Source organism: Notothenia rossii (assembly GCF_949606895.1).
Source record: "Notothenia rossii genome assembly, chromosome: 1".
Taxonomy (NCBI): domain Eukaryota; kingdom Metazoa; phylum Chordata; class Actinopteri; order Perciformes; family Nototheniidae; genus Notothenia; species Notothenia rossii.
Window position 1 is genome coordinate 36,588,112 of NC_136912.1, and position 26,028 is coordinate 36,614,139.

The window sequence follows — 26,028 nt, forward strand, 5'->3', positions numbered from 1 at the left end:
TATCTAAGCTCTTCCATTCATTACATTGTGACTGTCATTACTGTTGAATAGTGTAGTGTAGAAGGCAAAAGTGACATTGGATTATTTATACACTTTTATTGCACAAACAGCCTCAAAAATACATAGCAAAACTTTTATCCAGGACTTCAATACAACCTATATTTGCAAATAAATCTTGCATGTTGTATATTCAGTGTCAAATATCTTTTTGATACAAATTTGATAACAATAACAGGATTGTTCTTTTTGGTCTACACACCTGTCACAGGTCCTGTTTCTTTGTTCAGGCGAAAATGAATATACAGAATGTCAATTGCTTATTTTCTGCAACTATATACATGTTTAATGTTTGTACAGTGTCAGATATTTTAAGAAATGCATTATACATTTTAATGTATTAACAATGAATAAGAGTGATAATAAATGAGTTGATATTGCTCAGTAATCTTTTATTTTCTTTCTTTTTTTAAAAATAAAATTAAAACATGCTCCAGGGAAATAATTGTATTTTCTCTTTGCCATCTTTTCCTGTCTCACAAACCTTTCCAGAATCTATCCACATCGCTGATAAATTGTATCAGATCACCTCTTCCCTGGCACTTTTTGAGGTCCCCGATGAGTCTCTTTTTCAAAGCATGTGCCGTCTCACTGTAGTCAACACTGAAAGGTGCCATAGGTGGAGTCCCGTTCCAAACCGGAGGCATGTACCAACTGAAAGTGTCTCGATCAAACTCCATCACATCTGAGCACTTAGTGATGTTGGCCTTCCTCATCCTAGTGTCCTTTCGGATCACTTCATTGAGCTGTTTCACCAACTCTTTACCTCTCTTCTTCCTCTCTACAGCAGGACTTTCTGACATGTTGGTGTGCACAAAATGACAGAGTGGCTTCTTGCCCACATTCTTCAACCTCGTGAAAGCATGAAGCACCATTTCTAAGAGATCTTTCTCTTTTGAGTTGTCACTGGAAACACTGACGATTGTGGCGTCACTAAGTGCTACAGCGAGGCTCGCTACTTCTATGTCACGTTCATGGCTGTGATCATCTTGGACAATCTGATGTGGTTTCAGTCCCTCTGTGTCAATTATCATGATGCAGTCGTACTCCAGTTTCCTTCTGACGTGTTCGTTGACATTGATCAGGTGGATGAACGCCCCTCTGGTGCATGTGCCTTTGCTGACTGCAAACCTGACCCCAAACATGGTGTTTAGCAGAGTTGATTTTCCTGAGTTCTCAGCTCCGATGATTGTGATGACTTTCAGCTTACTTTTGGAATGCATAGACTTGTGAAGCTCCCTTAGCACCTCAGTGATCCATTTCAACGGAATGTTTGCAACATCTCCATCAACAAGCTCAAGAGGGAAACCATCTAGCAGCATCTGAGCACAGAGTACAGGAAGTTGTTCCAAGGTCTTTCTTTGACTGCTGAATTCTGGCAAGTGATTCGCACATTGGAACAGCTGGCCACACTCTCGGAAAAAGTGCTCAAGGCGTAAAGAACGAGCTGATATTTTCTGATCAATCTCTGCAATCTTTTCTGTGTCTTCAGGACATGTTTCCCTTAGCTCTTTATATTTATCTTTCAGATCCGACAGTTCATTTCGGGACAGATTCTCCAAATCCATTTCCAGCCATTTGAGGAAATAGTAGCGTTGCACTTCTGAGGCCACCCCGTGAAAGAATCTAAGCATTGCAGCTTTTATCTCTAATCTTTGCTGAGTTTTAAGATCTTTTTCTGTTATTTTCAAAGACTTGCGGTAGTCCTCAATGTTTTCATTGCCAGCATTTCGCAGTCTCCAGTACTCAGTTTCGAGCAATGAAAGCTCTTTCCAGATGTGTCCCTGGGAATGTAGTTGTTTTTCTTTGAACTTAGAGGGGTCAGCGATGTGTTGGATGATGTTATCTGCATTTTTCCTAACATCCTGGCATTCATCAATGTCCTCATCAACCAAGATATCACAGCGGCGAGCTGTGTCTGCCAAATTTGCCAGCGACACTTTGACTGGGCAGTTTCCAAGCATCTTAGGGACTGATTCCTGGAGGGCCTTTACCAGTTCTGACTCCGTATTTTTCCTTTGGCTCACAGTAGTTGTCTTTAAACTAGGTTTGATTGTCATCGTTTTGAGTGTGAAGCTTTTCCCCTGTATGCTGCTTATCAAAAGCAACCTGGCTTCCACAACCATCCCTTCCAAATGCTTGAAGTAATCTATTTCTGACTCATCACAGAAGATGTACACAGCTGCTGAGGTCTGGCAGAGGAATGTGAACTGCTTGTCGAAGTCCCTGATGTCTCCTCTGAGGTTGGCGACGGCCAGCGGCTCAGTGAATTTGTCTGTGTTCTTTTTCCCACACGGGAGGTACCAGGTCATTTCAACTAGCCCCTCAGAAATCTTCCTGGGTGCATCACCACCCTCCATGTTACGATTATAAAATATATCATAACACTCCTTAGTGTTGCTGAGCAGTTTGTTCAGCACCTGAGATTTGGACAGGCTTGTCCTCCCCAGCCTGACGAACGACAGCAGAGGAATATCAGTGAGCACAATTCTTTCTTCACAGCTTAAGTTTCTAAATGCCAGTTTGGAGGGGCTGAAGGTCCGAACTATTTCGCGCATAGCCCACAGCATCATGGTGATTTCTCTTGTGTCATGGTTGGGCATGAGGAGCGGGACCGCAAACTGGCACAGTGCCATTTTCACAACCATGTCTTGCTGAAGAAAGCTGTCGGAACAGAGAAACAACGCAGTTATCAGGTCCAACGGATTGATGGTGTTTTGCTTGTCTGTGTCAACATCTTTGGACACACATTTAACACTTCGAGCATTTGCATTTAACATCATGAGTTTCCTCAAAAAAGCCTCAGGATATGACTTTGGGCTTTCAAGTTTGCTCTCTGATGTATCACTTTGATTGATCTCAAGAACAGTGCTTAGTGTGAGCTTGTCATCATAATAGTCTTCAAGGCCCATCTTTGACAGCACCTTCCTGAAACAGGCCTCTGTGGATCAACACAAAGAGATAGATGAGTGAGGATGTCACATGTTGTTCTATATCTATTAGCTAAAGGGGAATTCCATACAAACTTTGACTAAATATTTATTAAGATCAGTTAGTCTCAGAACTTATCCATGGATCGAGCAATTTATTCTAATTCAAAATGTGTTTTATTCTTAAACCCTTTTTGTTTATTTTCCCCCACTCTCTCTCATATAATTCTCTTGCACTTATGAAAAGTTAGCATGTTAGTATGAACAGTGTGATTTTAAAATAAAAAGCAGGGGATATAAGCCCTCACCTGTGAGTATCGTTGTAGAGACAGGCTCACTGCACCTGTCGATCAGTATTGTTGAGACTTCGATGGTGTATTCCGTCCCTGGCTCTAAATTAGAGATTGTCTTGAAGCACTCTTTTGTCTGTATCGCTAGTGGCTCTTTTCCCTGACTTTTGAGGGCTATAATGAACTGATGCTTAATTCCCTCCATGTTTTCCCCTTTGGTCCATTTCAAGGTCACGGCGCTGGCCTCTGAATGTGTTTTGGTTAAGAGCCGAGGGGCTGGCACCGCTGTAACAGAGTAGTCATTTGAAAATACATTATTTTTCATGCACACATTCCAGTGTAAAGATATTTAATGGGTTGTCATCTCAAATTTGTACCTGTGAAAACAAAGTTCTCAACCCATTCACTTAAATTGCCATCATTGTCTGTGGCCACACTGAATATATACCGCTGTCCAAGCTCAAGGTCGTTTATTTCAAATTGATGAGCATCTTTGACGACAGAATAACCTTCCAGCTCCCTTCCGTGGATCCACTCTCCTTTAGTCCACTTTACTCTGAAGATCTTGGGCCCCTTCAGTCCCTTTGGCACTCCCCAGCTCAGGATCACAGAGTCTGTTGTCACTGACTGGAACTCTATTTTACCAGGAGGGGGCACCACTGGCAAACATAAGAAAGCACAATAAATCGTTTGTGTGATTCATGTTACACCTTATATCCAAACACTGTGAAACATTTTTAACTCACACAGGCTTCATCCTCTGCTAGACTCTATGGGAAATATTCTTCTCCCATCACACCGATGCATTCGGTCCCTGACATTTGCATAAACGTAGCCTGCCAGTCAGGACAAGCCTACCCATACATAAAGACCATCCAATATGGCAGCTTTGCAACTTTCCTTTTACTCTTGATAGAGGTTGGCGTCACCACTGCAATAACCTTATCTCTGCATCCTAGCCAAAAATCTGTGGGATAAATTCCTTAGGTTTGTAAAGCAGGTAAGCCATTTATATTAAGGTTTTCACGGCCCGGCTCGCTTTGCTCAACCTGCTTTCGTTTTGCCTTTGCTCCTCGACAAGTGTATCAAGGCGTCCTGGCTAAAAATACCATAAGATGAGAGCCCCGATTGCAGGGCTAGGGGATTTTTCTGAGGGGTCAGAGACATTTTATACTGACGCATCCCCCTTCAATGAGAGCCTCGCAGCCCGTATTCCTTCTGCAGACAGCCTACCTTCGCTGCTGCATGACAGACACGCTGGAGTAATTGCTCAATTAAATAGCGCTGGTCAGGATCAGTATGGTGGGTCCATGTTTTGAGGTGGACGTACATTTGTTGGGGCTCCGCCCACTGTACCCATTAGGGCAGGGATGGGCAAATGGCGGTCCGCGGGCCGCATGCGGCCCCCACCTCCTCTTTTTGCGACCCTCAGATTAATTTATAAACAACGTAATTAATTAAAAAAAAAATATATATATATCTTTTTTTTACTTGTAGTACTGATACCGACACATTTGTGTGTATTGTGTTTGTTTCCCGGGGAAACCCTCACAAGAAACACCGGCTGTTGTTATGCCTGCTGTGACGTTAAGTTGCCTCTTGTAATTATGCCTTTACAAGCTTAAAAGTTGTATTTATCTTCTGAATTTGGCGAAACAAGTTTAATATTCTTAAAACCAAGACTTTGCTTATTGGAAATCAGATGAAAACAAATTGTCATGGACCCTGCCGTGTTATCTATGATTACTACGCTTTTCATTCATAATTTCAGCGGAAGGGAGGGGGAGTGGTGCTGAGGAACAGCAGAGTGCGGGCTGACAGGTGTCTGTGTTGACATTCCGCTTATTGTGGAATAAGGGGAATGCAGAGACTGGCTACAAGTGTTTTAGGTTCAAGTTAGACAACTAATGTCTGGGTTAGTGTTCATGACTTCATGTGTATGTCATCTTAATGGTTAATCTCAATACACACATATTTTCCGTGCTTTCCAATAGTTTAAAATAGTTTTATTCCACTGTTTGATAACCTGTTCAATACAAACATGCCACTTGTAAAAATAAAATATAACCTTTCTGTGAACTGATATTTTTTTAGTGAGCTTATTAGAGGATGTTCTCATTTTTTGGGGATGTTCCCTTTGATTGTAAAATGTCAATGAAGATATCAGACTTAGTATATTTCGTAATAATTACATACAACACATGGAATTTGTGTGTGTGTGTGTTCCAAGTGAATCTGCGGCCCCCTGGTGGCCAGTACATCAATGATGTGGCCCCCACCACCATCAAAGTTGCCCATCCCTGCATTAGAGGGTGGTGTCTGTGTGAGTTATAACTGGAATAAGGTTAAGTATTGTAACCCAAGTTCTATGTTTAGTAATAGTCTGTATTTTTTGTAAAGATGTTAACATTTTGGGTGGAAAATAACAAGATATAGAAATAATGTCAAGAGCACAACATTTTATGGTTTATATCTTTCCCTTTGTCAAACCTTTCATAAAATCTATCCACAACATTCAGCACAAAACGGTTTCGTTTTTTTCTAGGTGCAGTACATATCAAAATAAAATGGAAGATTTTTGTAAAAGACAAAGGTACTAGTGTTTACTTCTGTAGTATTTACTCACCTGTCTCAGACTGTGCAGAGTTTTGGCGCTCCTTACCACGAGATATCTGTACAATAAAATAGTGTTAATAAAAAATTGCAGCATTTCACGGTGACAGGATATTTTTGCCTCATTTACACGTGTTATGTTCACCGTTTCATTCAAGCTGCAGATCTGCATCTGAGTACTCCTGTAGAAGCTATTCCCCTCGGCTTTGTCACACACATTGATGAGCTTTTCAGTCTGCATGATTTCAATGTGTTTCGGTACCTGGAACTTGAGGTAGGGTCTGGTATAGAATGAAAGAATGGCTTACTGTTAACTGCAAAACTCCCGCTTTGGTTGGTAGGGGCTACCAAAATCCACATACAATTAACATTTCTAGTATTTTCTTTTTGACACATTTAATCACATGATTTCAACTTTGAAATATGCCTTGCCCTGTGAACTTGCAAATGACTAATAGTAGAAATCAAAATGTCTTGTGACAGTTCTGTACCTTTTGCCCTCCTCCTCCTTGTATGTGGAGTCAGCAGACACTCCAGACAATTATTTTGTATGGAAGACAGACAGTAGACTCTTCCCCTCTCCCCTCTATCTCACCTCTCTCCCCTGCCCCGACTGGACCAGGACTTTAACACCCCCCCACACACAGACACAAAAAATCCAGCACCAGTCACTTTTACACTGCTATGGAAATGTTTGCACTCTCATTTGCACTATGTACACCGTATTTTTATATATATCCTGCTTACTTGAAGTAAACGGTTATTTTTTTGTTTTTTTGTAATTATTGAGTGTTCTTATATTTTAATGTGTTATTGTATACCTCGGGACTGTACTGAACAAAAACCTCACTTGAGCAAAAGTACCTACTACATGAAGAGTTCATCAACACGTGTGAAGCAAATGTGAGGCTGTGAATTTATTTTTACTCACTCTTTGAAAGTTGCACTTTGAACAAAGTTTAAGTGAAACTTTCAGGGCATTCTGTTTATCAAGATTCAGTGTAGTTTATATTTAGATGATCCAAGTACTCACTGAGAAATGTCATCACTTTTTGAAAAGATTATGTTGTGCAGGTGGAAACTAGGGCTGGGAACATTAATATGTTAACCCCACAATTAATATGGAAACCTTAAAGCATAAGAAGCTAATTAAAGCTAATTGATGAAATTACTAAATTTTACCCCAACTTCCTCCCGCAATTCCAGCGCAGATTTTTACCATGAATAGCATGGCACTAAATCAATCAATCAATCAATGTTTATTTATATAGCCCAATATCACAAATGTTACATTTGTCTCAGTGGACTTCACAGTTTGTACAGAATATCAGTATGACAATACGACACCCTCTGTCCTTAGACCCTCACATCGTACAAGGAAAAACTTCCAGAGAAAACCCCACAGTTTAAAGGGAAAAATGGGAGAAACCTCAGGGAGAGCAACAGAGGAGGGATCCCTCTCCCAGGACGGACTAAAATAGCAGAGAAAGCGGAGGAACTGACACAAGCTACAGTACATGTGTTGCACTGACTGGAGACCAATGGAAATCAGTAAGCAGCGATAACTAACCCGGCGTAACAGCAAAAAATAATCCCTGGCAAATGTTTGGCTCTTGTTTGCTTTAGGTGCAGTGAAAACAAAGGAAAAGCATATTGCTAAAGCATGCGCTAGCTAGTTTCTTGAAGTTGTGCAGGAGTGGGAGGTAGTGAGACAGTTCTGTACCTTTTTCCCTCGTCCTGCTTAGACTTAGAGTCAGCAGTATTCGTCTTTACCTAAAATAGATCGAAGACTCTCCACATTCCCCCTAAAACTCATTTGAATTGTGAAAATTATTGTATGTGATGTTCGTTCATTATTAGTACTGTATGCACTTGGAACAAAGTTTAAGTGAATCTTTCAGGGTGTTCTGTTTATCAAGATTCAGTGTAGTTTATATTAAAATGATCCGAGTACTCACTGAGACATTTCATAATTTTTTGAAAAGATGTTGTTGTGCAGGTGGAAACTAGGGCTGGGAACGTTAAACCTCTTAAGCCCCACGGACCCTTCGGCGGGTCCGAAACGACAACATCTGCAAGCAACAGTGTCTGAGGGCTTCTTAAAATGTAATAAACTATGAATGTTTAATATCCATGTAACGGGAAGAAACTCAGCTAACTGATTATCTCTTTTTTTTTCTTTTTTTTTTAAACACAAGGCTAACGCTGAGCCTCTGAATTAGCCCTGAGCAAAAAAATCTTAACGCCGTTAGCACAGAACTCTAGCTATACCGATCGATATACTTATTGGATCTGCACAAACAAGCTTAGCTAACATCCTGAGATTCCACAGATTATAGAAATATAAGGATCATCACTGAGCGATCAGAACTCGTGACAGGGGAAACAAATACAGACAACACACAAGTAGCTTTAGGTAGCAAAACACGGAGATATGCTCACCTTAGCTGTTATTCTGATCAAAAGTCTTGTTCAATGGCATTAAAACGAGAAAAAACGCGGGTGAAGGTTAATCCATAGGTTAATTCAATGATTGATAATCCATAATTCAATTTTTATGCAAAAATCGTAGAATAAGCTGCTAATGGTAGCCACCAGAGTGTGTCGCAGCTCCGGTTTTGGCTGCGCGTCACTCTGACTCCTTATTTGGTAACCTGTGTGTGTATGTGGAACTTTCCTCGATTCCATTGGCTCTAGTGGTTAAAAAGAGATGTCAATCATCAAAATCGAGGGGGGCCAGAGATAGGTCAAATCCACCCAAATGACCCCAGAAGTGGGTTCTTTTTGCTAAACCTCTCTAAAAAGGTCAAATGTCACTTGTTTTGCATCAATCTTGATACAGGGTACTTATTATATGTTGTACTTTGGATTCCTAAAGCTTTTAGTCTACTAACCCATCATCCAAGGGTAGTTTTCACTATAAGTAAAAAAGATTTTTTGGACGGACGCTATAATTTACAGTTTTTTACTATGTTCAATCTGAATTTTCTTTTAAATAAAAAACATCTATATTGATTCTGACTTTTCTACATCCAATTCACAGGTTTATCATTACTTTGAGAAAGAAGATTATTAATTTTCCCCTTTTAGAAGTGTTGTTATGGTCATTTGTTCTGGAAATGTCCTTTTTCGAGCCTGAGACCTAAAAAACAGGCTTGGGGCTTATGTTAACCCCTGCAATTAATATGGAAACCTTAAAGCAGGGGTACTAAAATACAAATCTTAAAGGTCCAAAGAAATGTTTCAATAAGACAAGGGTCCGTTTATTACGGTCATTCAAACTTTTAAGTAATTGAAACAAGATTCTTAACACGAGGTTGCAAAAACAACCTTGCTTGATCCCTCAGTCGCAGTGTAAGAGCTGCACAGTTATGAATAAAGGCAGCTAACCCCTCTTTCATTCAGCATTCCCATTATTGCTTTATAAATGTCTTGCCCCCTTGTGTGTTTGTCAGGCCCAATACATCTTCAACAAACTCCCCCTTTGCCTCATAATAAAAACCCACAAACACAAGCAACTGAGCATTGTCAGTGGTGTCAGTGGACTCATCCACAGCTAAGGAAATGCACTGTGCATTTTTATTCCATCACAAAGCTGATTAATCAAATCACCAGCCAGTATAATGTTCTTCTGGTTGCTGTGGAATCTGAGAGGGGGATTTGTATGATTTTACCTGTTATTTCCTCTTTTTATTTGCCTTCGAACATGGTCTCCATCACTTCAGTCATGCATTATTTTATACTTCATTTATTATCCAGTGGAAAGTCCTTACCTACTCAAAGTGGTTACTTTTTTTTGGCTGGGCAGTGTAGTTTTACATACCGTCTTATTTTACTTTCTCAGGACTTAAGACTGTTTTTGGGGGGCAGACCCCCACAAAGAAAAAAATATATTTACACCTATGATTTACACACGTCAGGTCATCATCTTAATCGTGTTGTATGCTCATCTGTGAGCAGAGCATCAAGTTGACATGTCTATTACAGCTGAATGCGCCGATTACCATTTTGTTCAGCAAAACGCCTTAAAAACGTATTAAGATCAACAGCTTTAGTGCGTTTCGATTCAATGCTGAACAGCCAAACTTGACAGTCTCTTCTCTGTCATTGTAGACCGCAAATACCTCATTCCTTCTGTACTTGTGTCCGAATGCTTCTCGTTTTGCGCCATCTCGTTCAAATGAAATCGCCGCCAATCATATTTCCATGCTCGTGCCAGGGCCGGGGGAGGGGTTACAAGACGTGCGTCTTGTGCTGCATTCACTTGCACTCGGACATTAGAGACTTTCTCTCATCCGATGAGCCACAACTTTTCTTTCAAAACAAAGCTGCCAACTGGTGTGGCAAGGCCTATTTCTAGGGTGGCTGTTGCCACCCCATGCCACACCGGTAGGTGAAACTAGGCTACTAGCTACAAGGCAAGGCAAGCTAAAGTACAGATGCAACTAGATGAGCTGTTAACTCTCGCTCTGACTTTTTTTTTTTTTAAACTCTCGCACTGACTCAGACAGGTTGAAAGAGATGAGACACGCATTTTTCCCACCCGCATTCCGCATAGACCCGCCCTACTTTGCAGATGTGGATGAATGATGTGAAATATAATCAAGTGTTAAATCAGACTTTAGTTCCACCTGGAGTAAATCCAGAAGCTACCCTGCAGTATACAAAGTAATTCAAACTAGCTGCACCTTGCTTTGAGAACACTTTCATGATCAATCATTATAAAACATATCATATCTATTATTCTGAAATGGACCAATCTGCACAATGACTACTTTTACTGTCGCTACTTTAACTATATTTTGATGACAATACTTTTCTACTTTTACTTGAGGAACATTTTGAATGCAGGACTTTTACTGTAACAGAGTATTCCTACACTCTGGTACTATTACTTTTACTCAAGTACAAGATCTGAGTACTTCTACTTTTACTCTACTACAAGATCTGTGTGCTTCTACTTTTACTCAAGTACAAGACCTAAGTGCTTCTACTTTTACTAAAGTACAAGATCTGAGTACTTCTACTTTTACTCTAGTACAAGATCTGTGTGCTTCTACTTTTACTCAAGTACAAGACCTGAGTACTTCTACTTTTACTCTAGTACAAGATCTGAGTACTTCTACTTTTATTCTAGTACAAGATCTGAGTGCTTCTACTTTTACTCAAGTACAATATATATATACTTATACCATCTCTGTTTATAGCCTATGAAAAAAACTATTCGAAATAGAAGGCTAAAGCTAACGTTAGCAGATATTGACAATGTATGCTAGCTAGCTAGCTCAAAGATTCCTTAAATAATATTGCCACAGAAAAACTTTTCAGTTCACATCACGCTCTGCCGCTCCGACAGGGAGCTCTGCTCTGAACACCTGAACGGCCCGTTCTAACAGCTGTTCACCAGCGGTCCAGTCTGTGCCACAGTGACTCCGGACGCACAGTTAATATTAACGAACGCACCCGTAGGTAATGTAGCTGCTGAAGCTAGACCATCATCTCGGAGCAGCAGAGCCTTATTATACATCCATGAGCAGAGCCCACAGGCGGAAAGACTCGAGCACACAGCTCGCACTTCATTATAAGAACACCATGCGTGTCATGATGGCACATAACAGCTCACGGCCGCAGATTACTCCGGGTCCCAAACCCCCCCATACCCCAAAAATATTTTTATTGCAGATCTACATGAATCACACAAACGACCTATTTTGGATTCAAAACGGCGAATTTCGCCGAAAGGTGACAAGTTTGCATCACTGAACATAGACAGAGCACAACTGAAACCTAACATCTGAAACGATGAAACAACATAATACACTTTTTGGGGATGCAGCTTGTGATGTGAGGAGTGAGGGGCACGGCTTAGAACGGGCGTTTCGCCTGGCAGGACAGGAGAGTGTGTGCACCAGTCTGCCTTGATCTATGAATTCATGTCCGTGACACTCACTGCTGCCCACAGCTGTTTTATAGAAGGAAAACCTCCTTCACTTCATGAACGTGTTTTAACCACACACACCTCTACACACACACACACACACCCACACCCACACCCACACACACACACACACACACACACACACACACACACACACACACACACACACACACACACACACACACACATGAAATCACTGATAAATATGAATATACTGTATTCAACTTCATTAAAACGTTATTAACGTGCCTAAATTCAGTAATTCACTAACAATATTTATATTTTAATGGAGCCTCGTCGGCAGATCAGGATCCCAAAGCGTAGCGGAGGGATCTTGACCTGCATGAAGGGTGTTATGTTCCCCATAAGGAACAAGTTGCTGCAAATTATCCCGCTTATTACATGGCCACATTCTCAACAAAGTAACGTCATGACTCCCAATATTAATTTAAATGCTTTTATGGATTTAGAAAAATGTTTTTATTGATTTAAAAAATAGTTGTATTGATTTAAATTGACATGCATCCGCTAAGAAAAATAGTCCGTTGTTACCGTTTTTTAAACAGTCTGAAGGAAACGGTAGCTCTCAGCTGTGTATTTACACAACTAATGGCCCATCAACCACAGCTCTCTCCCCCCCTGATCTTTCTTCTCCAGCAGCTAAGTTAACTGTAGGTTACTTTGAGTGACAAGCTTACAGTTAGACACAACACTGTCATTGCAAGTGACCCTCAGTTAGTTGACTTTTATGTTCAACTGCTAAATTCGTTACTGATAAAAAAGGGCTTCTACTGTACCTAATTACTTTAACACTAGAACCGCCAGAGGTTCTTGTATAGGCCTACCTAAACCCGTCAAATCCCGCTATTAGAATTCAATTTTTAACAACATAGGGTGCTACATAACACACTTTCAGGAAAAGTCACGGACTGGGAGACTTTAATATTTTATTGAAAAAAAGTTACATTGCACACACAAAACACACATCACACAAATTGACCCGATTGGCGGTTCTAGTGTTAAATAAACTCACTAATTAATGAAACCAGTTCAATACGCATTATTCTTATTCTTATCATTCTTTATGAGCGCAGAAATAGTCTTAAAATCAGATCTTTTTTTCTAAATGAAATCTGACGGCAGGCAGTTAGCTCTGATCACCTATGATAAATGCGCCACACCTAATCGCTGGCCATTCAGCCACAGAGCTCCCTCTATACAAATCAAACTGTAGACGGTGTGAAAGCACCTATTGTTTTAAATAATGGCCGGAATGTGACCTGTGAGCCTTCTCAATTACCGTGGGACAGCACATTCTAAACTAAAATGTTCAATCAATAAAGTAACATCTTATCTTATCTTAATAATATCTTCATATTAATAATAATAATAATAAATCATACAGTATGTGTCCGAAAGGGAGCAGGAGGAAGCAAACACAAAAATATACAAAAAATATACTGCATATTTAAGCAAACGATTGTAAAGGTAAAAGTATGAGCATAACAAATAAAGAAGTTTAATGTAAACATTTACATTATTATTATGATTATTTAATATATAAAGACTATATATTATTGAATTACAAGATTAGATATACTTCAGTTGATCTAAAATATTGATGTGTTCAAATGCTCTTCAAAACACAACTGAAAGTCCATGAAACTTATCTTTCTGTATTTGTGAATGAAGCGCCTTCTCCTGGTTAAAACCTGAAATTGAAAATCTGGCAACGCCCTCTTGGAAAATAGTGGGAGGTCTTAACATTCCTCTATACTGGTTTTAGGCAGGTCGTAGGCAGGAAGCTGTAAACTGGAGTCTGAAATTAGGTGCTACATATTTAGCAGAGAAGCGGAGGAACTGACACAAGCTATATGTGTTGCACTAACTGGAGACCAATGGAAATCAGTAAGCAGTCATAACTAACCCGGCGTAACAGCTAAACTAATCCCTGGCAAATGTTTGGCTCTTGTTTGCTTTAGGTGCAATGAAAACAAAGGAAAAGCATATTGCTAAAGCATGCACTAGCTAGTTTCTTGAAGTTGTGCAGGAGTGGGAGGTAGTGGACAAGCTCATAACTTTAGGAAGCTATAGTGCTCTCAATATGATAGTGGCAGCAAGAATACTATCATACGAGCATATGCCCTGTGTAGTGCACATTATTCTAAGGGTCATGACAGCGGGTTTGTCTATGCTTTAGTTGTGTGTCCGAAAGTTCTCCGTCTTCGTACAGAATATTCAAAACTAAGCTGAGATGTTATCCAATTACAAAACACCAAAACTCAGTAATTACAGGCAATACATTCATTTAAATAATTGAGGCATATAATAATAATAATATTAAATTGTACTTTTCTTAAATGAAGAGGCAGGTCCATTGATGACTTCCTTGTCTCACAAACATGTAAAACCTTACTTTAAGAAAAGTACCTACTTTTCAGAGAAAGGTTTTTAGATCACAACGTGTAAAGAGAGTTAGTTAATAATTAATTTGAGGCAGTACATTTATTTTTACTCACTCTTTGAAAGTTGGTTGGCCATCCATGGACCACTCAGAACACTCACTCACAGATCCACTGGGCACTGATTGTGGTGTCTCCGATCTGAAATTCGTTTTTGTTTTAAGCTCTCTGAATGGTATAGACTGCAGAGTGCATAGAGAGCTAATCTCCGCAATAAATGTATTTGAGGCTGTGAAGTTATTTTTACTTACTGTTTGGAAGCTGGATTGCCAATGGACTGGAAACGCGTTGATGGTGCTGTCCCGAATCTGAAATACATTTTGTTTTATTTTTTAACAAAAACATTTGGGTTTCTTCTTGAAACGCACATTCAGTCGGATAATGGTAACATTTACATTTTGCAATAACTTCAGTCCTATCTACTTGCAAGTTGTGAAGAGTAATAATTAGGTTTTCATGTGAGACAGTTCTGTACCTTTTGCCCTTGTCCATCTTGTACTTTGAGTCAGCAGACACTCCTGATGATTCCTTTTTATTGAAGACAGACTGCAGACCCTTCACGGTCCCCCTGAAAGGCATTACAATTGTCATATTTGCTGTTAAACTGACACTGATTGTATGTCATGGCTGAGTTAAAGTGTAACTCTCATAGTATTCTGTTAATCATGATTATGTTTTATACGTAGAAAAACACACATTTGAATTCAAAGGAAATCTAACTGATACGCAATACTCTATTCACATGGAAAGTGAGGTAAGTGCAATTACAAAATACCTAAAAACAGTCAATACACATTTTACCAGAATCTAAAAGATTGAAGCTTGTAATATTTAATCATGTTTTTCTTTAAAAAAAAGAAAGTGGCATGTCTTATGATCACTTCTCGTCTCACAAACAGTAAAGATCTTCCTTGAGGTAAAGTACCTACTTTGAGTTTTCAGTTACGGGAAAAGTTTTTAGATCACAAAGTGTCTTGAGAGTTAATAACCATAAAGAATGTGAGGCTGCAAATACATTTTTACTCACTCTTTGAAAGTCGGTTGGCCGTCCATGGATCACTCAGAACACTCGCTCACAGATCCACTGGGCACTGATTGGTGTGTCTTCGATCTGAAATTATTTGTGTTGTGTTTTAACAATCAAAGATAGCTTTCTACTTGCAACATGCATCCATTGCTTTTATGCCACTTTTGCTGTAAACATGTAAATGTTCCCTCTGTGGGACTAATAAAGGATTTCTGATTCTGAAGACAGGTGTCCATATCCAATGTGAAACAAAAAGTCAAGGGTTACTACATCACATTCGACTTCACATAGGTAAAATATTAACCCCACCTGGTTTTAATTTAATTTCAACCCAAACCTTCTTCTTATGAATCTAACCAAACACTTCTATTTTAACTGTTTACGTTTCTGTCTCTTCATTGTCATACTAACAGTAAAAACAAATTTTACTTGAGCTAAAGTACATCCTATTGTGAGTTTAGATATGATTTACTTTATTTATCCCAGATTCAGGATTTTGTTCATAGCAATTATAAAGAGTATTAAAAAAAACAATTCTAAACATTTGTATTCGCACCCTGAAAGGTACATAGATCAAATAATGCATAGAGAGTTAATCTCCACAATAAATGTATTTGAAGCTGTGAAGTTATGTTTACTTACTGTTTCGAAACCAAATTGCCATCAATGGACTGGACATAACTCTTCTTCAGAGTTCCACTGGGCTTTGATGGAGCTGTCCCCGATCTGAAATACATTTAGTTTTATGTTTTAAGTACAACATTTGATGTTCTACTTGACACACATATCCATTTACCTAATTTCAACATTATTTTTTGGTAGTAACTTCAGACCTATCTACTTGCAATTCATTAACGCTAGAAATCAGTTTTTCTTGTGAGAGAGTCCTGTACCTTTTTCCCTCGTCCTTCTTAGACTTAGAGTCAGCAGACACTCCTGAGTATTCTTCATTACGGAAAACAGATCGAAGACTCTCCACATTCCCCGTGAAAATTATTGTATGTGATGTTCGTTCATTATTAGTACTGTATGCACTTGGAACAAAGTTTAAGTGAAACTTTCAGGGCGTTCTGTTAATCAAGATTCAGTGTAGTTTATATTAAGATGATCCAAGTACTCACTGAGACATTTCATAATTTTTTGAAAATATGTTGTTGTGCAGGTGGAAACTAGGGCTGGGAACATTAACCCATTTAATCCCACATTTTTCCCAGACATGAAAATATCCAAATATTGGGTCATTAGTAACCCTTTGAAAAAATCAATCATTGTTTTTAAAAAAACTCATGGAAAAGTAGTTGAAATGTTATGTTTTATGGCCGGTCACAATTGTCACCGGTGGGATTATGTGTTGCCGTGAAAATACATATATTGAATTAACATACTTCTCCAATGCAGTCATCCAAATTTGTATACATCCCAGCCTAGTTATCTACACTTTTAAAACTCTGTCACTGGCAATCCCCATCAAATTCTAGTTAGACTTTTTACACATCAAAATTCCTGATACAACGCCAATATGAACAACCATCAACGTTTTTCAACATTTCTATTTTAGTGCAACATGTATTGAAACATTAATATTATACATCTGTTGTAAAATTTGAACTTTTACCTTTCTGATATTTTAGTGCAACATTCACAAACAACTGTACAGCCAGTTGTGTGATTCATTCACATTGAACATAAAAGGTAACATTTAAAAAAGGTAGCATATAGAATAGGTGTCCTTCTCTGAACAAAAATGCAATATACTGTATATACATATGCTTTAGAACCAAGTGCACGATTAGTTTGTGCATCACTATTTTGAACTACAATCTACTGATTGATTAACTTGAACTTCTTTTCCAAAACATTCCAGTCATTTTGGACTTTTCCCCTTTGTCATGGACTTGTCCTTTGTACTTCATCTCCACAGCCTTTATTGGTTCTGCTTTGTTTTTTTTGACAGCCATTACAGCCTCTTTGTATTCACTTATTGTGCCCTTTCTACTGTCCATGGTACATCTTGAAGCACTCAATGTGCAGTGGTGCTTTGCATTTCTCACATGCATAGGTAGTGCGTTTGTCACAGTGACAACATCTCTGGAACCGATGTATCGTGTTGATTGGCCAGTGAGATGATTTGTCATATCTTCCCTGATGTTCAACAGTAGCTGCCAGCAGAGATATCCTGCCCTGGCTCAGTGGTTTTGTGCCAAACTTTTGCATATGTGACTGCGCCACTATCCTTGAGAAGGTGAGCAGATCAATAGTCCCTCACATAATGTCTCTGTAAAATAAATGGCTGTTCACAAGTGCACTGTTGAGAGACCATGCAAAGATGGGCCACCACCACTTCTTAGCGGGCCCGGCGTCACGAGGGGGCAAAAGGGGGCATTGCCCCCTCAGTTGTATTATTTGCCCCCTCACTTTGAGCATCATTCATCCATCAAAAAGTACAATAAATGTCACAATTATTAAATAACTTTAAATAAAAAAAATTCATAATACACGTTACTATGTTTAGATCAGATATGTGGGCAGGCAGTCAAGCAACGTGTAAAAAAGCCTCAACCCCAAGTGAGCTAGTCTTAATGTTAGCGTGTGTGCTTAGCTGTTAACACAGTCGGATGGGTGACCAAAACGTCCCCGTTTCCGGGCAGATTCCCCGTTTTCGGTGGCTGGTACCCGGTTGAAACTCCCGAAAATGTTCCCGTTTTTGAACGTGCGTTAAAAAAAATAGAGCAAGGTGAAATCAAATGTTACATGTCAGTAAAAACAGAGTAACAGTGTTGTGCCTGTTTGTAGCGTTAGCGTATTTCTTCTTCTACTACTTCTTCTTCTTCTTCTTCTTCTTCTTCTTCTTTTGTCTTTATTGGCGAATCGCTTCCCGTTGGAGCATATATCGCCACCTACTGTTGATTTATTAAATGTTCATATTAAATCCTTGTCCTCAGACCAGTGTTTTTGAGGAACTTGAAGATCAGCTTGTTTGCTTAATTTCTTGATTTACTTTCGTATATTGACTTGAAATCCATGTTGTTTGACATCAACAAAAAATAAGACAAACAACTACAGATAGCACCAAACGTGATGGTTACTTGTTATTATTTAGGGCTGTATGGATCAGGTTTTTGCCAAAGCGAGCCCTTTTAGTAGAATAACAATATGTTATGTATTATATCAACCATATTGGTACAATGAGCGACATCTCGTGATGGATTTTGGAACATTGATTTGATTTTTCTCATGGCAGTTAGACTCTAGAGACAAACCAGGGGACTTTATTTTTTATTTTTAATCTGTGTCTGTCCATTTGGTGTAGTATTTGATCCAATATTACATTTGGTTTATATATTAGTCACTTTATATGAAATGCCAGGTTTTAGGCCTTGATTTGAATATTCAATCCTGAAAATAAAAAATCAACCAGATTAATGTTTATTTAATCCTGACTTGACTAGAGGTAAGTAAATCTGTATAGGAAGACGAGTTAAGGGATAGAGGAGAAAAGGTTATGGTATAATTACAGAGCCTGTCCATTTATAAATTGAGGAAATCAATGTTAGTCTGTTAAACAAAGTTCGGCCATCTAATAATGTACTATCTAATATTAAAGATCAGAGGAAAAGAACAGAACCACAGAGGTAAATCAAGAATAACAAATAAAGAAGCAAAGAGATTGTAGAGCAGTGAGAAGGAAAAAAGCTTGGTGTGTCAATTCATTACATTGCCAGTATTTTTCGTTGTTGTGAAAAAAAAATCGCCCCCTCAGATCTTTTAACAGCCCCCTCAGTCATTTCATCCTGGAGCCGGGCCTGCTTCTTAGACCTGATCGAGATATGGTATCTTGATACCTGTTGGTCATGAAGGTCAACACCACCCATGTGCTCATTGTATCGGTTGATGCATTTTGGCTGTGGGACTTTGTCAAATGTACGTCGCTCCTTGTTCCATCTCTTGACAAAGGTCTCACTGTATTTCTCCTCCATGTCTCTCCAACGGACCAGCAACTTGTCTCCTTGGGTCAAAACCTCAGATTTTCCCCGAGATAACTTCATGAATTCTTTCTGGGGGTTGAATGGGACATCAAACAGACGATTTTGCCTCATTGTTCCAGAGCTCCTATATCTTCTTTTTGTCATTTCATCAAGGAGGCCAAGAGAAGTGAATAGGTTGACATGGATGAACTTGCAACCTTGAGGCACCTGAGCTTGCTCTGCAAGACCAAGGACAACACTGGGTCCCTGACCTAACCCCGTCTCAGGGAGGAGAGAGTGGGATCCACCATATGTCTCCATGTGATGCATGTAATCACTGGATGTGGCAAGGCTCCATAGTTTGTAACCAAAGCGGATTGGTTTACCTCTTATGAATTGCTCACATCCATGGCGACCATAGTGTCTGATCATGCTCTCCTCCACCGACAGCCATTCCTGAAATGACATGACTTTGTATGACTGATTGAGCTCAGAGAAGATGGGTCTCACTTTAAAAAATCAAAAAGTCAACCACATGAATTGAGGCCATTATTTCATCAAACCGATTTCTCCGCATTGCATCTGAAATGCTTTCATTGTGTACATCACTGTCAAGTGACCAGTACATGTGTCTTCTTGGAACAGAGCTGTACCCAGAGGTGATAAGGATCCCATACAATTTGAGGAGCTCCTCCATACTCAGATACAGTTGCTGGTCCTTGGTCTGGGTCAGGGGTCGGCAACCCGCGGCCCACGGGCCGCATGCGGCCCTTTAAGCCCTCTGCTCTGGCTCCCTTGAGTTTAGACAAAAATAAGAAGGAAATAAAAGAAAAGTATTTGTAGGACTATTTATATTTTGTTGCATGGTTGAAAATGTTTCGTATCTTGTATTTTGAGGTGATACTGTGACACATAAATAAAAAAGAAAACGGTTTTAATTAGGTCAACTAAAATATGCGTCACATCCTGCTACGGTGAATGCGCGCTTATCTCACCGTATTAAAAGGAGGTCTTGCCTCCTGACTGTCATCCTTTTCTCTTCAGCGAGCAAGATTAAACAACCTGAGCAGTAAACGGGAAAGGAAAAAGAAGAAAAGCATGGACTCACCACTCCTCGAACACCGGACCTGTCCGACATGCCCTGGCCTAATCGTGGGGGCTGATGCGCACCGCCTGTGCTTCCAATGCCTGGGGCTAGACCACGCCGAGGACGGCCTAAGCCAGTCGCCGGCTTATAACGCCTGCTGGATGATCCCTCAGCTAAGCCGCCAACATCATGGGGATCATTTCCTGGTGAAGTTTGGCCCGCCAGAGGAGGTGGAGGATCAGGACCTCGAGGTGGTGCAGATGGGTGTCATTCGTGTTCGCCATCCCAAGGGGCCGGGTGGCCACGTTCACGGTGGTGAAGCAGATCTGGGCCCAGTTCGGGAGAGCAGAGGTGGACCTGTTCGCATGCCGGCGCAACAGCCACTGTTCCCTGAGGTTCACCATGGCTCAGAGCGACGATCCGCCCTTGGGGGCGGACGCGTTCGCACACAAGCCATGGCTAAGAAAGCTGCTCTACGCCTTTCCACCGCTGCGTTTCATTCTCCCTCTCCTGGGGAAGGTGAGGCGAGAACGTCTGTCAGTCTTCCGAGTGGCTCCGGATCGAGTCGGGGCGCTGTGGTTTTCAGAGATGACACAGATGAAGGTGGGCCAGCCCTGGGCGTTTCCCCAGTGTGGGGGGCGATGTCTCAAGAGGCAGGTTCAATCAGGGCGTTACGCACTCTGGGCCAACCTCTCCAGGCTTGGCTCCTGAGAGGGACAGGCTGAGACAGGGTGGATTGTCTGAAAGAGTTATTCAGTCTATCCAGGCAGCTAGAGCGGAATCCACCACAGCCTTTTACAGGCCAAAGTGGCTGGGATTCCAGCGATGGTGTGAGGAGCAGAGAATAGAGCCCCTATCTTGTGAGTTGAGCTCTATTTTGTCCTGCTTACAGTTACTGGTGGACAGAGGGCTTGCTCATTCCACAGTGAAAGTGCATGCAGCAGCCATCTCGTCCTGCCATGAGGGATTTGACGGCAGGTCAGCCTTTAGTTAGCCACTGATGTCGCGGTTTTTACAGGGGTTCAGGAGGCACGCCTCCGCCCCGCAGTGGGACCTGCCGTTGGTCCTCGAGGCCTTGGTCACAGAACCATTTGAGCCTCTGGAGCTCTCCTCCCTGAAAGCACTGTCGTGGAAGACAGCATTACTACTTGCCTTAACGTCAGCCAAGAGAGTGTCCAAGTTAACCGCTCTATCGGTGCACCCAAGTTGCTTGTTGATCCGGGTTGACCGGAGCGGGGCGACACTCAGACCGAACCCCTCCTTTGTGCCCAAGAGCCTAAGGAGTGTGTTCAGGTCGAGGGCTATTCAGTTAGGGGGCTTTAGTCTTCCAGCACATAGTGGGGCCAGGGAAGCTAAGCTGCACCTCCTCTGCCCGGTGCGTGCGCTAGCATGTTATGTGGAGCAGACGGCTGCCTTTAGACGCACTGAACAGCTGTTTGTGTGCTTTGGGGGCGGGGTGACCGGGAAAGCTCTGTCCAAAACACATCTAGCAGGATGGCTCTGCGAGTGCATTGCACATGCCTACGGACAGGCTGTGGCTGTGTCAACAGCCTTATTCAACGGCTTGAGTATAGAGGACATGGCGGCGTCTTGGTCAAACGCCAGGCCCCCTCATAAAGTTTTATCTCTTGGACATGTCTGGCTCTTTCTCATCGTTTGTGCTTGCTGGGGCAACACAGGACTGGTGAGAAGGGGGGGGCTGTGGGTCAGTGGGCATCTGACCCCCTCCCCGGATGTAACACGCTTACGTTTTTTCGTAGTGCGCACTGGGCCCATACGGGGTTGGAGGGCTCTCTTCGCCTGCATAGGGGCAGGAGGGGAGAGCCCTCAACACTATAGTCCACACACACTCTGGTGTCTGAGTGTGGGGGACATGGGGCACTTGCGCTCTCCCCGTGCTCCTTAGGGACTTGGGAGAGGTGGTGCACAGTGAGCCCATACAGGGCTGGGGAATCTCTCCGTCTGCCTATGGGCTGGGGGAGGGGGAGCCCTCAGCACTGTTTTCCGAGCACACTTTTCACGAGGTAAGCGCGTCGGAGTGTGCTCTGTCAGCCGCGGCCCAGACTTCTCCACGGTCACAACCGAGGTAGAGGAGGGTGCGGTGTAGCGGCTGCTTACCTGAAAGCCGGTCAGGGGCAGTGGGGTGGAACGGTGTCGTTGGACGACAGCGCGTATATACACCGGGTCTGTGAGAGATATAACGAGGGGTTACGTATGGTAACCCTTGTTATATAAGCACAGGCGGAGGCCTCTACTCGGGGCCCTTTCAGTCCTTGGCCGCTCGCTGAAGAGAGGTGTAGGATGACAGTCAGGAGGCGAGGCCTCCTTTTATACGGTGAGATGCGCGCGCATTCAGGTAGGCCCGCCCCAGGGCCAGCTACGTTTATTGAAGTCTCAGTGGATGAATGCTTGCGTGATATGATCAAGGGGTAGTACCCATAGAGTCCAGTAGAGGGCTCTGCTTATATAACAAGGGTTACCATACGTAACCCCTCGTTTCTGCTGTAGCACGTTTGCAGCTGTTGGACGATTCTGGTCATCAAGAGTCAGCGTCATTAAGATGACCTAAGTACTTACTCTGATGTTACTTTTTGAAAAGATTATATTTTATAGAGAGAAAAACATACAGGCCTACTTAGGGAAATTAAACTGACAGTTACTCCACTAGCAATTTGAGGCAATAACAAAACACTAAAACAGCCAATACAGGCATCACCAGACTCTTGATAAATTAGGTACATTAATCAATTCCTTGTATCACAAAGACTATAAAGAAAAGTTTACTTGGGCAAAAATACTTATGCCTATTTTGAGTCTTAAATACTTGCAAATGATTGTATGTAAAAATAACCTTTTCTTGATGTGCATAAATGCCAAACATATGGTACGGATTCATTACCAGAAGCCATCACTTTTTTTTTATCAACATTCAGTGTCAGTTACATCTTCCACCTCTTTCCACTTTTGGAGTTATTATCAGTCAGAGGTCAACACATTAAATATTTATGACCATTCATCCATGTAATCTACAGCATGATAGTTAGTAATTAATGTTTGCGATATGCTACTGAATGATGACTTTATGAAGGAAATGTTCCACTGCCTGACGGTACTAACTGTAATCTCTCTGGAATTTATTGAAGCCCTGAAAGGTGAGCTAATCTGTTCATAGAAGAAGTGATGCATTGGTTTTCTTTCTTGTGGTAATGACTCAAGACAAAACAGGTCAAATAAGAACTTTTGGCAGTGGAATTTTATTTTTGTGTTTGATGTAATACTCATTTTGTCCACCAGTGTGCAACACTACCCCATACTCTATGGGGGGCCGCGAGATGATTACAAAATAAAAATGGAAAATAAAAAATATATAATTCTTTTTTTCTTTTTATTATTAATATTAATAATAATGTTTGCATAGACATTTTTTTCTTAGACAATCCACAAGCGCAGTGTTTCTCTAATTTTTTCTGAAATTTATTCACTAGACCCCCCCGTCCCGTCCCGTCCCGTCCCGTCCCGTCGACAGGGGGTCGCCAGTCTCTGGCACTGTTACTTTGGGGGTCGCGGGCTGAAAAGTTTGGGAACCCCTGCTATAGAGGACTAAATGTATCCATGGTTTTATTCAGGTGAGTTTTCTTCAAGATAAGGGCTTAGAGTGCATGAACACAATAAAACTCTCCTGGAAGAAAACGTCGAATGCTTTTGGATCCATTTAAAGCATGTTTTAGTGTTGCACCCTCATGGTTAGAGTTAGTATCAAAACACCAAACAAATAAAAAATGTACCAACCAAAACCCTTTTTTGAGAGATGAAATATGTTGTTAAAAGAACAAGCAAGTACCTATAGTACCTTAAAAATATTATCATTTATTATCATTGCAAAAAAAAAAAAATTTAGATACATAAAATGATTGACCAGAATTTCGTTCTCGCTGACCTTTCCGGTGTTCCATACCGATAAATGATTGATTGATTAAAATACCATATGTTTTTAAAATGCTGTTGGGTAGGTATCCCAGACTTGGAAGAGTTGTTCAAGTATTCTTACTTCATCGAAAGTAGAAACAAGGCCGTGAATTTCCCTTTCACATAATGTATCTTACAATAAAGATTACACTAGTAAAAATCCAAAATAATCAATAGAATATCCTTATCTCAGTTACAACACTCGTGCAAACGTTTATAGTGTTACAAAGTAGAATATTTTACCATTAAATATAGTGGAGGAACATATATTGGAAATGTCACTTTCTATTAACTATATAATGGATCTCCAGGGACAGTGCTTAAAGAAATATATGCCAAAAGTCTGCAAGTTGTATTATCACTTAGTCCTGTTTTCACGGCCATGCCTGAATGTGGGACTAAATGTAAAGCTGGCCAAGTTTTAATTTTTTACTAATATAGAAAGGACATGTTTTTAGTGATCGTGTAAGCAAAAATGTTACATATAATCGAATATAATCTTCTAAATGAAGAAGCATTACATTTTTGGGGGGTTAGGTTTGGTCCCTGACATTAAGAAATAAAGGAAACAAAAATGATTCAAGCTCACGGACACACTCAATACATTCATATTAAAACTTTTTCAAGGTTATTCGATAGCAATGAATCTTAACAACCATGTACATGAGTGCGATCAGTGTCTCCTATATTGTCATAATCACAAGATTATCATCAAAAGGTATATAGTAGAGACTGGAACAGATGGAACATCAAATATACATTATGTATACTGTTGACTAGATTGAGTAAAATGTTTACATATATAGCCTACCTTAATGAGTCTCCTGCTGAATCGGTGCTCGGAGAACATGAACAGAGCTTAATGTGTTGATTTACAGTACCGGGAAGGGAGTGAACTGGAAGGAAGAATGGGAATAAAAGCTCAGGATTGCATAACATTTGTTATCTCATTTGAAAAGTGTCTGACCTTTCCCTCATACTGTATGCATTACAGTATATAGAACAAGGCCACCATTCCTGTATAAAAGCCTATGGTGTTCAATATTTGCTAATAAAAAATGATTATGAAATAAATTATCAATTCATACAATACATAAACAAATTGTGAAATGGTGGAATAGTTGACTTACCAACAAATAAAATGTACTGTCATTATGTATTTTCCTATACTGAATTGAGGTGATTATTACAGTCATTTGTATAAAATAAATCATTTTTCACAGGTTTATCTGTTTATTCATGTTATTTATATTTTTACCATAATCTCTTCGTTTGATAATGAAGACTTGGGCTCCATATTATGTCATCGATGTGTGTGTAAGCTCAACTTTCACGGACACAGTAACACAGTAAGCATGGGAATAGTATGAACTTTGGTTTATGATTAGTTATAAAAATGGGGCGAAGCCTGCGAGCTAGTTCAGGCAGTCAACTCGAGCACCAATGATACATTTACACGTGACATTTACACGTCCCTCTTTTTTTTTTTAAACAATATCTTTATTAATTTTTCATTCTTTTAGACAACAAGACCTTACCTTACACAAACTTACAAAAAATAATAATAAAAATAATAATAACAATGTAAAAAACAGGCAAAGACAAGACAGGACATCATTTCAAAAATAAATAAATTGAAATATATAATAAAAAATACATTAAATGAAATGAAATAACAATAAAACAAAAACAA

General features: G+C 40.4%; 1 protein-coding gene across 4 annotated transcripts; it reads right to left on the reverse strand.

The window, feature by feature from the left end:
• Positions 1-81: 81 nt before the first annotated feature.
• LOC307033048 (up-regulator of cell proliferation-like) lies at positions 82-25,233 on the reverse strand. 4 transcript variants are annotated; one of them, XM_079671318.1, is made up of 12 exons: positions 25,147-25,188; positions 19,669-20,076; positions 15,960-16,043; positions 15,318-15,401; positions 14,766-14,858; positions 14,542-14,598; positions 14,348-14,431; positions 6,036-6,171; positions 5,904-5,949; positions 3,655-3,936; positions 3,296-3,562; positions 82-2,998 (listed from the first exon to the last, which is right to left on the reverse strand). In XM_079671318.1, exons 4-12 carry the CDS (start codon positions 15,341-15,343, stop codon positions 534-536), a joined length of 3,456 nt encoding a protein of 1,151 aa, XP_079527444.1. In that variant the 5' UTR covers positions 15,344-15,401; positions 15,960-16,043; positions 19,669-20,076; positions 25,147-25,188; the 3' UTR covers positions 82-533. The 4 variants fall into 4 exon arrangements, with proteins under 4 accessions (XP_079527444.1, XP_079527443.1, XP_079527445.1 ...); XM_079671317.1 differs by lacking the exon at positions 19,669-20,076 and having other exon boundaries at positions 25,147-25,233; XM_079671319.1 differs by lacking the exons at positions 19,669-20,076; positions 25,147-25,188 and adding an exon at positions 17,369-19,458.
• Between the last annotated feature and the right edge of the window lie 795 nt (positions 25,234-26,028).